Source organism: Micropterus salmoides, unplaced genomic scaffold, assembly GCF_014851395.1.
Source record: "Micropterus salmoides isolate LMB-PRFRI ecotype aquatic unplaced genomic scaffold, ASM1485139v1 Ms_hic_scaffold_3872, whole genome shotgun sequence".
NCBI classification, from domain to species: Eukaryota; Metazoa; Chordata; class Actinopteri; order Centrarchiformes; family Centrarchidae; genus Micropterus; species Micropterus salmoides.
Genome location: NW_024043231.1, coordinates 1,801 through 14,963, shown reverse-complemented (window position 1 = coordinate 14,963; position 13,163 = coordinate 1,801). Strand labels below are relative to the sequence as shown.

General features: G+C 39.6%; 1 protein-coding gene across 1 annotated transcript; it reads left to right on the top strand.

Moving 5' to 3' along the window:
- Positions 1–591: 591 nt before the first annotated feature.
- On the top strand, positions 592–12,398 carry LOC119885031 (myosin heavy chain, fast skeletal muscle-like). Its single transcript, XM_038695288.1, has 41 exons — positions 592–612; positions 888–942; positions 1,230–1,445; positions 1,717–1,860; positions 1,954–2,110; positions 2,194–2,221; positions 2,309–2,420; positions 2,508–2,600; positions 2,706–2,769; positions 2,877–2,975; positions 3,091–3,194; positions 3,792–3,930; positions 4,065–4,183; positions 4,441–4,590; positions 4,708–4,878; positions 4,967–5,273; positions 5,412–5,482; positions 5,625–5,712; positions 5,796–5,913; positions 5,991–6,114; positions 6,220–6,356; positions 6,504–6,759; positions 6,852–7,094; positions 7,174–7,350; positions 7,430–7,575; positions 7,865–7,955; positions 8,083–8,472; positions 8,585–8,711; positions 8,820–8,938; positions 9,053–9,249; positions 9,327–9,510; positions 9,589–9,754; positions 10,127–10,251; positions 10,335–10,643; positions 10,737–10,940; positions 11,021–11,146; positions 11,308–11,478; positions 11,566–11,670; positions 11,810–11,905; positions 11,993–12,124; positions 12,254–12,398. Exons 3-41 carry the CDS (start codon positions 1,242–1,244, stop codon positions 12,272–12,274), a joined length of 5,814 nt encoding a protein of 1,937 aa, XP_038551216.1. The 5' UTR covers positions 592–612; positions 888–942; positions 1,230–1,241; the 3' UTR covers positions 12,275–12,398.
- Positions 12,399–13,163: the final 765 nt, after the last annotated feature.

Below are 13,163 nucleotides of genomic sequence, written 5' to 3'. Positions count from 1 at the left end.
TTAAAGCTCATTGGCACACATAATAATCATTTCTGACTTGTAAGGACTCTGAAACAGTATATCAGTGACTTTTTAAAGGTTCCCAAAAGCATAGCAAGGGGCTCCTTTTGTGCCAGGAAGCATTAAAAAGATGCATTAGTCACACCTTTGGACTCCCTCTAACTACTGACTGCTGATCCAACGTCATGTCTTCTTCACCTTATTTGTATACACACGTCCAAAACCAACTTCACATCTGCATGCTACCATTAGCATGTATTACACTTAGTAAGTACACTAAGTAAAACAACATTTTTAAAAAGTGTCGATATGTTGCTTCTTTTTCATAATTTATGGCAAAACTTATTACAAAAAGCCATGGTAAAAGGAAACACAACTGCCTATTTGTTGGCCAATAGTCACAGGAATATGAATATTTCTGTGTCTGACAATGATTTGACATAGAAGTCATGCCATAAATTGTGTAATGTGACAGCTAAGAACTACTCCTTCACAAGCATTCAATTGTGCAAGGCGACATGACCAAATACAGCAATACACATGCGATAGGCTCCCATCACTCTGTATAAAAAGACACAGCAAACCTCCCCCACGGACAGGCACCCTGCAAAGGTAAGTTTCTTAGTGGCTCAGATGGATTTAAAGTAATTAAACTTCTCCAATACAGGATAGTATACTGTCATGTATGTATGTCATGTATTGTCTCAAGTCAATATTGTGTTTAAAATACAGAAGCTAAACTTTTAGATGTCTACAAACTGTTTAAAAGTCTTATCAATGTAATTACATCATTTTCCTCACCTGATTTAAAAGTTAAATTTGATAGAGTAAACTCTCAGAAGTTCTGTAGCATTATCCTAACCTTGCACCTTTGCTCCTTTTTTCAGAAGTCTGCATTGAAATCTGTCAGAAACAAACCCTGCTTACCTGGTGTCCTCTGAGGTAAATTAGGCTTCACATTTGTCTTGAAAATTAACTCAAGATGAGATATGGTTTAAACCAGCACGTATGTACTATACATGTGATTATGAACATCACAATCTTGTTGGTACTTTGCTCAGTTATGGTATGCCAGTAAGCTACCTGTATTTAACCACTCTTTATAATAGAGCAATTATTTGATTACAGTAAAACTAGACAGGTGATAGGTGTAGATAGGTGCCCAAGTCACTACTTTCACCTACTTTCTTGGCATTTAAAAGACTATTGTCTTGTTTCCTCTTGTGCAGTAAACAGTCACCATGAGTGGAGATGCGGAAATGGAGTGTTTTGGCCCGGCGGCCCTGTACCTCCGGAAGCCAGAGAAAGAGAGACTTGAAGCTCAAAACACTCCCTTTGATGCTAAGACAGCGTTCTTTGTGGCTGAACCCAAAGAGATGTACCTCAAGGGGAAACTTGTTAAGAAAGAGGGTGGCAAAGCCACCGTGGAGACTCTCTGTGGGAAGGTGAGAATGAAGGCACTAGAAATAAAAGTTTTACAGTGCTTAACCTTTTCCATATAGACTCTGGACTGATGTGACATATGTTAACTCTTTGACAAGGGGATTGAAAATCTAAAATTTATGTTACAAAATCTTGAAAAACCACTTGGTCCAAAACTGGTTCACAAAGACACACATGAATTGTTTGTGATTAGCAACTAAGATTTTGAAATCAGACAATACATGACTTCTTAACAGTTACTAAACTTATTGCTGTGCCTCTTCTCTTTGATAGACCCTCACTGTAAAAGAAGATGAAATCTTCCCCATGAACCCTCCAAAGTTCGATAAGATTGAGGACATGGCCATGATGACCCACCTCAGCGAGCCTTCTGTGCTGTATAACCTCAAAGAGCGCTATGCAGCATGGATGATCTACGTGAGTTTTGTGGAGAAGAGAGATAGCTTTGATAACATATACATGTTTTTATTGAAATGTTTTGTCTTTCTTTCATATTTCCCACTGTTACAGACCTACTCAGGGCTGTTCTGTGTCACTGTGAACCCCTACAAGTGGCTCCCAGTGTATGACTCCATTGTTGTCACAGGATACAGAGGCAAAAAGAGGATTGAGGCTCCACCCCACATCTTCTCTATCTCAGACAACGCCTACCAGTTCATGCTCCAAGGTATCAATCAGTTTGTAAGCTACTGTGTGTCAAATACAGGACCTTCACCTGAGAAATCGACTCCTAACTTTGTTGTCTTGCAGATAGAGAAAACCAGTCAATCCTGATTACGTAAGTGACAATTCTTTATATTATAAGTATTGGCAAGTAATAGTAATATATTTGTAATAATGTTTATGAACACACTCTTCAACCCAGTGGAGAATCTGGTGCAGGAAAGACTGTCAACACCAAACGTGTCATCCAGTACTTTGCGACAATCGCAGTGTCTGGAGTAAAGAAATCAGAACAGGTTGCTGGAAAGATGCAAGTAAGAGAAGCTGAACAACATTAATATGAAATCTAAAAGAAAAAGAAGTGAGTACTGTCACACTGACAAAATTAATGTTATTTCAAGGGCTCACTGGAAGATCAAATCATTGCAGCAAACCCTCTGTTGGAAGCTTATGGTAATGCCAAGACTGTAAGGAATGACAATTCTTCACGTTTTGTAAGTGATTTTTGGGATTTCTCTTTGACTTGAAATTGTTTTCTATTTAGTGATGACAATAATTCACCATGACATTAATTGAAATGTTCTTCTGTTTTTGCATAGGGAAAATTTATCAGAATCCACTTTGGGTCAACTGGAAAGCTGGCTTCAGCTGATATTGAAACATGTAAGATTTTTTTGTGGAACTCATCAAGCATTGTCTGTTTAATTACACTGTCAACTCTTTCAACTGTGCTTCACAAGAGATATTTTTACCAACATAAATATATACAGATCTGCTGGAGAAGTCTCGAGTGACGTTTCAGCTGTCTGCAGAGAGGAGCTACCACATCTTCTATCAGCTCATGACAGGCCACAAACCGGAGCTGATAGGTGTGCGATTAGTGAAATATAGTGTCAGTTATTCTACAGCAAGTGAGCAATAATGGCTTATCACATGTATATATATTCTGTTATATTTATTTATGTTTTTTTCCACTTTCTTCAGAGGCTCTCCTGATTACCAAAAATCCATACGACTATCCAATGATCAGTCAGGGTGAAATCACTGTCAAGAGTATCGATGACACTGAAGAATTTGTTGCTACTGATGTAAGCACAAGTTCTCTTTGATAATTGCATTTACAGCTATTAAAAACCAATGCTCACTTTTATTATTTCCATTTTTATTACATACACTAAGTTACCCATGTATTATAGTATTGCAATAAATCCTACACCTTTATGAAGCTTATTTTAGTTCAATTCAACTCTATGGTAATTTTTGAAGGAGTAATCTATTGTAGTATTGTACTGGATTGTATTATAGATGAAGGCGTGTTTCTAATGTCCTCATCCATTCAAATTAAGGGAGTAAAAATACCTACCTCAATATTTATCTTAGAACAAGTAAGAGTGTCTTTCCAGTGAAACTCCAGCTGTGTTTTACAGGGGATTAGATGTGTTTCTATGTTAGTCTACATAAAGCTTTGCAGGTCATCAGTACTCACATACTAAAATTAATTATTAAATGTAGTAGCAACTAGTGTAAAGAGACAAAAGAACAAATACTATTGATTATATTGTGCTACTTTTTGCCTTAAAGCAAAGTAATATTTATTACATGTGTGTGATAAACGCCAAACATTTAGGGGACACAGGGCAATGGAATAATGTATGTTTGTATTTTAAAGTGACTTTTGTTCACAGACTGCCATCGACATCCTGGGCTTCACTGCAGAAGAGAAGGCATGCATTTACAAGCTGACTGGAGCTGTGATGCATCATGGAAACATGAAGTTCAAGCAGAAGCAGCGTGAAGAGCAGGCTGAGCCGGATGGCACTGAGGGTATGAAAGCCACACACCATTAGTCTTAACATAGTTATTTTTTTGCCATTTGAAAGAGAACTTCTGATTTAGAAGTAAATGTATAAGTTAACCTAGAATTGGTTTGAAGATGACTATCTGTGTACTTCTTTTAGTGGCAGACAAAGTCGCTTACCTCATGGGTCTGAACTCTGCTGATTTGCTAAAAGCACTGTGCTACCCCAGAGTGAAGGTTGGGAATGAATTCGTGACCAAAGGTCAAACTGTCCCTCAGGTATTGGGTGTCAACAAGAACTTACACAAATAAACAAATTAATGCAAACAACAGAATGTCTTCCATTTTTACATTTAAAGACAAGTTTACATATAGATCATACTTTTGACTTCTGACTTAAGGCTCACAATGCAACCATGGTTCTAATAAAGGTTTCATCATAGATTTTAACCTGTTTAACCCCTTAAGTGTTTAATCTCTGTTGTTAATTTTTACAACATCCTTATCAATATTGTTTTACTAATTTTTAAAATCAGGTCAACAATTCCGTCATGGCTCTCTGCAAGTCTGTCTATGAGAAAATGTTCCTGTGGATGGTCGTCAGAATCAATGAGATGCTGGACACAAAGCAGCCCAGAAGCTTTTTCATTGGTGTCCTGGATATTGCTGGGTTTGAAATTTTTGATGTACGTATCAAAATCATTCTTGGCTGATACCAAATGCAGCTGTCTTTAAAGCTGAGTGTACAAATCATTTAAATTTTAGTCCAACTTACTTATGGCCTTTGAAATCATTGTTTTTAGTACAACAGCTTGGAGCAGCTGTGCATCAACTTCACCAATGAAAAACTACAACAGTTTTTCAACCACCACATGTTCGTCCTGGAGCAAGAAGAGTACAAGAAAGAAGGAATTGAATGGGAGTTCATTGACTTTGGCATGGACTTGGCTGCCTGCATTGAGCTGATTGAGAAGGTGAGTGACATGATAAAAATTCAGAAAACGCAAAAAAAATCTGATGACTTGAAAACTTTTCTTCTAAATAATCATTTCATCCTGCCAGCCAATGGGCATTTTCTCCATCCTTGAAGAGGAGTGCATGTTCCCCAAGGCTACAGACGTCACCTTCAAGAACAAACTCTATGACCAGCATCTTGGTAAAAGTGCCCCCTTCCAGAAACCCAAACCTGCCAAAGGCAAAGCTGAGGCCCATTTCGCCCTGGTGCACTATGCTGGCACTGTTGATTACAATGTCACAGGCTGGCTGGATAAGAACAAAGACCCCCTGAATGACTCAGTGGTTCAGCTCTACCAGAAGTCTGCAGTCAAACTGTTGGCTCACCTCTATGCATCACATGCCTCAACAGAAGGTAGGGATTCTATTTTAAATAACTGAATGTTGGAGTTTTCATTACATTTTAAAATATAGTGAGTGATTTGTGACTTGAGTATAAGAATGCAGTTTAAATGCAAGCTAATAATTAAAATGTTTAATCTTTATGGTATAGCTGAGGGTGGTGGGAAAAAAGGCGGCAAGAAGAAGGGTGGGTCTTTTCAGACCGTATCTGCTCTGTTCAGGGTAAGCATCACAAAGAACTGCCTCACTACAACAATACCACATGTACACCACTACTTTCCCAAATGATTCTACAGTTAACATCCAGGGAAACAGGCCACGTCATTTTTTATTAAGTAACAATTTGAATTTTTCCATATTTCAGGAGAATCTAGGCAAGCTGATGACCAACTTAAGGAGCACTCACCCTCATTTTGTACGTTGTTTGATTCCAAATGAATCAAAGACTCCTGGTAAGCCTAATGTCAGCATTAATGTAAGCAATTAAAGACTACTGTAAATATGCAACATAAGACCGAACTTGCATGTCTTTAAGGTCTCATGGAGAACTTCCTGGTCATCCACCAGCTGAGGTGTAATGGTGTGCTGGAAGGTATCAGAATCTGCAGAAAGGGCTTTCCCAGCAGAATCCTCTACGGTGACTTCAAGCAGAGGTAATTATTAAGAATAACCATATCTTTGACAGTATTATGATCAAATTTTCACAGTCGATTAATTTCCCCCGATTCAGATACAAAGTATTGAATGCCAGTGTCATTCCGGAGGGACAATTCATCGACAACAAAAAGGCCTCAGAGAAACTCTTGGGCTCTATAAATGTTGACCAAACTCAGTACAAATTTGGACACACAAAGGTAATCCGTTTGTCTGCTATGGGTGATTATTGTATTTACTTTTACTGCTAACCCTGATACTGTAAGTAAGCATAACAATTCATCTCAAGTAACCCTTTGTTGTAGGTGTTCTTCAAAGCTGGTTTGCTGGGAACTCTGGAAGAGATGAGAGATGATAAACTTGCTATCCTGGTCACAATGACTCAGGCTCTCTGCAGAGGTTTCCTCATGAGGAGAGAATTTGTCAAGATGATGGAGCGCAGGTATTGTAGATATTTAGCTTCATACATCAAAGGGTAACTGTAATATTTGTATAAACCAAGTTTTTACTTTGAAAACTCAAACTTATCAATATAGCTTTAAGAATCTGAGTGAACCTGTTTATTTACTTTGATACCTGTTTTCCCCAGGGAGGCAATATATTCTATTCAGTACAACATTCGCTCATTCATGAATGTTAAAACCTGGCCATGGATGAAGCTGTACTTCAAGATTAAGCCTCTTCTGAAGAGTGCAGAGACTGAAAAAGAGATGGCCCAAATGAAAGAGGACTTTGCAAAGACCAAAGAGGAGCTAGCAAAGGCTCTGGCCAAGAAGAAAGAACTGGAGGAGAAGATGGTTTCTCTGCTGCAGGAGAAGAATGACTTGCAGCTACAAATTCAGTCTGTATGTTAAATAGAACTAGTAATCTGCTACTTTAATGATCCTGGTTTTGACAAGTTACTAATTATTTTAATTGTATGTCATTGCAAATGTAGGAAGTTGAAAACCTCAGTGATGCAGAGGAAAGGTGTGAGGGGCTCATTAAAGCAAAAATCCAGCTTGAGGCCAAACTCAAAGAGACGGCTGAGAGACTGGAGGATGAGGAAGAGGTCAATGGTGAGCTGACCGCAAAGAAGAGGAAGCTGGAGGACGAGTGCTCTGAGTTGAAGAAAGACATTGATGACTTGGAGCTAACCCTGGCCAAAGTGGAAAAGGAGAAACATGCCACTGAGAACAAGGTTGGTATTTCTTCCATAAGGCCTTAAAGTCTGCTCTTGCAGAATATTAAAAGTTATTCTCACAATATTGCACATACAGGTTAAAAACCTGGTTGAGGAAATGACATCTCAAGATGAGACCATTGTCAAGTTGACTAAAGAGAAGAAAGCCCTCCAAGAGGCCCATCAGCAGACCCTTGATGATCTGCAGGCAGAGGAAGACAAAGTCAACACTCTGACGAAAGCCAAGACCAAGCTGGAGCAGCAAGTGGACGATGTGAGTAATAATAACAAACAGTTATTTTAGTCCCCATGAAAATAAAAATTAATGGAAAAAAAAACCTTGGTTAAAACAGCTTGAAGGTTCCCTGGAGCAAGAAAAGAAGCTCCGAATGGATCTTGAGAGAGCGAAACGAAAGCTTGAAGGGGATCTTAAACTGGCCCACGAATCCATAATGGATCTGGAGAATGACAAGCAGCAGTCTGATGAGAAAATAAAGAAGTGAGTGAACTTTAGCTCATCAATTTAAACACAACAAGTATTCATGTCTGATCTATTTGTAGTTGTTCAGCATGTAGTAGCCAGAATAAAATATTCCTCTAGCCTAGTACAGCATACTATATTGAAAAAGCTGTGTATAAACCCACAGTGAAAACAGGATAGGAAATAAATTTGATCCTTTCAATGGTTTAGAGGCTAACAAAAGCTGAGTATAAGTAAAACTCATACTTATTTGCTTACTAAGCATTTATGCAATTTGTACTGTTTTTGAATTCCTGTCCCCACACAGGAAGGACTTTGAAACAAGCCAGCTTCTTAGCAAGATAGAGGATGAGCAATCACTTTCAGCTCAACTTCAGAAAAAGATTAAAGAACTTCAGGTTGGTACAGTATCTTAATAGTTTTTAACAGTGACTACACTCCACTGACATTGGATGACCCAGATCGATTTGTAGACAGAAACATATTAGAATGTGGCTTTGTTTATGTGTTTCTTTTTAAATGTAGGCACGTATTGAGGAACTGGAGGAAGAGATTGAGGCTGAGCGTGCTGCTCGGGCCAAGGTGGAGAAGCAGAGGTCTGATCTCTCCAGGGAACTTGAGGAGATCAGCGAGAGGCTCGAAGAAGCTGGTGGAGCAACATCTGTTCAGATTGAGATGAACAAGAAGCGCGAGGCTGAGTTTCAGAAGCTGCGTCGGGATCTGGAAGAGTCCACCCTGCAGCACGAGGCCACCGCTGCAGCTCTCCGCAAGAAGCAGGCTGACAGCGTGGCAGAGCTGGGAGAACAGATTGATAACCTCCAGAGAGTCAAACAGAAACTGGAGAAAGAGAAAAGTGAATACAAGATGGAAATCGATGACCTCTCAAGCAATATGGAGGGTATTTCCAAGTCGAAGGTAAAGTAAAATGTTTATTTTGCAACGGACAAAACAAACTTACTCTGCTACACTTTATTTTTCTGAATTAGACTACACTGCATTACTTTAATAAAACTTTGTCTAATTTCAGACCAATCTGGAGAAAATGTGTCGTACTCTTGAGGATCAACTGAGTGAGTTGAAGACCAAAAATGAAGAACATGTGCGACAACTGAATGATATTGGGGTACACAGGGCAAGACTGCAAACAGAGAATGGTGAGAAGAATTTACATGTTTGTTTATTTACTAAAACATACAAAAAGAAATTCCAATGCAAGTCCCATATTGCATTTAGATGACTTCTAACTCCCTGTCTCTCTGTAGGTGAAATCAGTCGCCAGCTGGAGGAGAAAGAAGCACTGATCTCTCAGCTGACAAGGAGTAAGCAGGCTTATACCCAGCAAATTGAGGAGATCAAGAGACACACTGAAGAGGAACTTAAAGTATGTGCACATTAAAAACACTATCACAGAACTGCAGTGATACACTTCCCAGTTAAAATGCCCAGTTCAAAGCTTCAAGTTAGTTAATAAAAAATGTCTCTGCTTCTTTGTAAGGCCAAGAACGCCCTGGCTCATGCTGTTCAATCAGCTCGTCATGACTGTGACCTGCTCAGAGAGCAGTATGAGGAGGAGCAGGAGGCCAAGTCTGAGCTGCAGCGGGCCCTGTCCAAGGCCAACAGCGAGGTGGCTCAGTGGAGAGCCAAATACGAGACTGATGCCATTCAGCGCACTGAGGAGCTGGAGGAAGCCAAGTAATGAACAGTTCTGAAATCCCATTGTTTCCGCGTGCATTGAATCTGTAAAACGCCTTATCTGTATGTCTTAACAGGAAAAAGCTTGCCCAGCGTCTTCAGGATGCAGAGGAATCCATCGAGGCTGTGAATGCAAAATGTGCCTCTCTGGAAAAGACAAAACACAGATTAGTGAGTGAAGTGGAGGACATGATGATCGACGTGGAGAGAGCTAATGCTCTTGCTGCTAACCTCGATAAAAAGCAAAGGAACTTTGACAAGGTTTGATTTTAATTGACAACTTGTTTGCTTAAAAGAAGAGAGTAGAAGTGAGCATTACTGAAACACATGGGTTTTCAGGTTCTTGCAGAGTGGAAGCAGAAGCATGAGGAATGCCAGGCAGAGCTGGAGGCATCACAAAAAGAAGCTCGTTCTCTCAGCACTGAGATGTTCAAGCTGAAAAATTCATATGAAGAAGCTCTGGACCAGCTGGAGACCCTGAAGAGGGAGAACAAGAACCTGCAACGTATGCAAAGCAGAATACTCAGATAAAAAACTTACTAAACTCACTAACAAACATAATTGGCAGTGATCTAACTTTGGAGAGTTTAAAATATTTTATAACTGAATTTTCTTTTTGCACTCTGTATATCAACCTTTTACAAAGCTGTGCCATAAGCTTTGTAGAAAAGGACTTGGAAAAGGTTTGGAAGAATGTGCCCCCCATTGGTCCAAGGGGTTAATGTGCATTATCTATGATTTGAAACTAACATCAAATAATACAGTACATTCGTTTTTTATTGAACATAAAACAACAAATGAACAAATGTACAAGAGATAAAATGGCTAATTCCGCTCACACCACATTAAATAATCGCCTATACCATGTTTCTTACAGAGGAGATCTCAGATCTAACTGAACAAATTGGAGAGAACGGAAAAAGCATTCATGAACTGGAGAAAGGGAAAAAGACTCTGGAGGCAGAGAAGTCCGAACTCCAGACTTCCCTTGAAGAGGCAGAGGTACTGTCCTATAAAATATCTTTTATTAAACACCATTTTAAACTATGCTTGAGCTACACAATAAATATTTATTTTTTGTCAAGGCTACCCTGGAGCATGAGGAATCCAAGATCCTCCGTGTTCAGCTAGAGCTCACCCAAGTCAAGAGTGAAATTGACAGAAAGATTGCAGAGAAGGACGAGGAAATTGAGCAGATCAAGAGGAACAGCCAGAGAGTGATTGAGTCCATGCAGACCACTTTGGATGCTGAGATCAGGAGCAGGAACGATGCCCTGAGAATCAAGAAGAAGATGGAGGGAGACCTCAATGAGATGGAGGTTCAGCTGAGCCACGCCAACCGCCAGGCAGCTGAAGCCCAGAAACAGCTGAGGAACGTGCAGGGACAGCTTAAGGTACAGCCACTGAAGGATTTGTGGAAGAGCATCTTGCTTCCAAACGTAGCCAAAAGTGTTTGCTGATACATCTGTCAATGTTTAACATTTCAGGATGCCCAGCTGCATCTTGATGATGCTATTAGAGGACAGGATGAAATGAGGGAGCAGGTTGCCATGGTGGAGCGCAGGAACAACCTGATGCTAGCTGAGATCGAGGAGCTGAGAGTCGCACTGGAGCAGACGGAGAGAGGCCGCAAAGTGGCTGAACAGGAGCTGGTTGATGCCAGCGAGCGTGTGGGGCTGCTGCACTCTCAGGTAAATAAAGATTCAAACAATGTCATGTCAAACACCTGACTGAAAATCATAGTATGTAATCCAGACTTTCATTTGTTTAGAATACCAGCCTCATCAACACCAAGAAGAAGTTGGAAGCTGACCTCATTCAGATCCAAGGTGAAGTGGAAGATTCTGTCCAGGAAGCTAGAAATGCTGAAGAAAAGGCCAAGAAGGCCATCACTGATGTGAGTCACTATGTAATAATGTACAATATACAGTGCACAGCATTTCTGAGCTTAATATTGTGTGTTAGGCCATTTCTCCACCGCATCTAGTCCTCTAAAAGTTGAAACATTAGACTGTAGTACGCTTATATCCTAAAATGTAAAATTCAACAACACTTCAGGCTGCCATGATGGCAGAAGAGCTGAAGAAGGAGCAGGACACAAGTTCTCATTTGGAGAGGATGAAGAAGAACCTGGAGGTGACAGTGAAGGACCTGCAGCATCGCCTTGATGAAGCTGAGAATCTGGCCATGAAGGGCGGCAAGAAGCAGCTCCAGAAACTGGAGGCTAGGGTAAGTGTCATGAGGATCAACCCATTCATCCTTTCTGTATGCCAGGGAAACTTTTTGTTTTTATAATCACTGCATTCTTCTTCTAAGGTTCGAGAATTGGAGGCTGAATTTGATGCTGAACAGAGGCGAGCTGCTGATGCTGTCAAGGGAGTGCGAAAATATGAAAGACGAGTAAAGGAGCTCACCTATCAGGTATGTTTCTATTTGCAATGCTAATACTTACAAATACCAATGGTCATATTAATATACAGTATAGTAATGAAAATAGTAGGCTTAAGCTACTATTAAGTTTATATAACTATGCTCATTCATCATTCCTAATTTACCACAGACTGAGGAGGACAAGAAGAATATTGCCCGACTTCAGGATCTGGTGGACAAGCTGCAGCTGAAAGTGAAATCCTACAAGAGGCAGTCTGAGGAGGCTGTGAGTACACCTACAGATCACAACAACACACATTCTGAAAATGTCACTCAGTCCACAGGTTTTTAATAAATCACACTCATCACACAGGAGGAGCAGGCCAACACTCACCTGTCCAGGTACAGGAAGGTACAGCATGAGATGGAGGAAGCTCAGGAGCGAGCTGACATTGCCGAGTCTCAGGTCAACAAGCTGAGGGCAAAGAGTCGGGAAATTGTCAAGGTAAAAAAAATAACTTTCTGAGATAATCAAGTTTGGGGAAATGCTCATTTCACATTTTCAACTTTAAAATTTGTTTAAAATTTAGAGTACTGGCTAAATCTTTACCATGCCATTATTCTGTCATTTCAGACCAAGGATGCAGAAGAGTGAGGAAGAAATTAAGGTTTTACAGTAACAAGAAGTCATACAATATGAGTATCGTGTTACTTGTTCACTTTAGCATGTTAAGCATGCTGTGATATCAAAAGTCAATAAAAGTAGATAGTTTGTGGCATCTTTTTTGTATTTCCTTTAATTTTTGAATGGCTGGTGTGATGATTCAATATAGGTTCTCAGGGTCTCTGGGTAACAACTATGATTATGACACATTATTTAATTTAGACTAGTTAGATAAACAAATAACTTATAACTTCAACTATATAAGTAATATATTCAAATATTTGACTGAGCACTGAGTTCATTCAAGTTCATTGATTTACTGCACATTAATCTTACAAGACTCAAGGTTTGTTAAATCAAAAGAAAATATTAAAATATTAAACTTTTCCTCACATTCTAAAATTTCCTCCCCTATAAACAACAACTACACATTCTTACTCCCAGCTCGTCACACATGGACGCTTGGTCAAGCAACTTAAATAAAAACATTGCATGTTGACTTTTTGTTTCACATGGGAAACAAACACAAGCCTCCTGGTTGAAAGTCTGGTTTCTGGCACTCCGTCCACCCCAACCACCTCCTTACTCAGACTTTTTTGTTAAATATCCTACACCTACCTTCAGTGTTCAAAAGTGACACTACAGGGCTTTCCCCAGTGAACAACGAAGCTAAGGGGCTCCCCACCGCGTTACACTTGGGAGAAGGGAGAATGGGTTGACATAATTTGTATTTGTATATATGTTGATGTATAATTTAGAATTTTTAAAAATAATTATCTTTACCAAATGATCTTAAACAAAATGTCTTTTATTATCCAGTGGAACAAGAATATGTTTCACTCGCAAAACTCCTACACCAGTAGAAAAATTATCCATGGTC

Excerpts from the sequence above, each read along its gene's own strand:
- LOC119885031 (XM_038695288.1), top strand. The coding sequence starts at position 1,242 with ATGAGTGGAGATGCGGAAATGGAGTGTTTTGGCCCGGCGGCCCTGTAC. Across the intron at positions 5,713-5,795 it reads AAATGAATCAAAGACTCCTG|GTCTCATGGAGAACTTCCTG; the intron begins GTAAGCCTAATG and ends CATGTCTTTAAG. Across the intron at positions 12,125-12,253 it reads AGAGTCGGGAAATTGTCAAG|ACCAAGGATGCAGAAGAGTG; the intron begins GTAAAAAAAATA and ends CTGTCATTTCAG.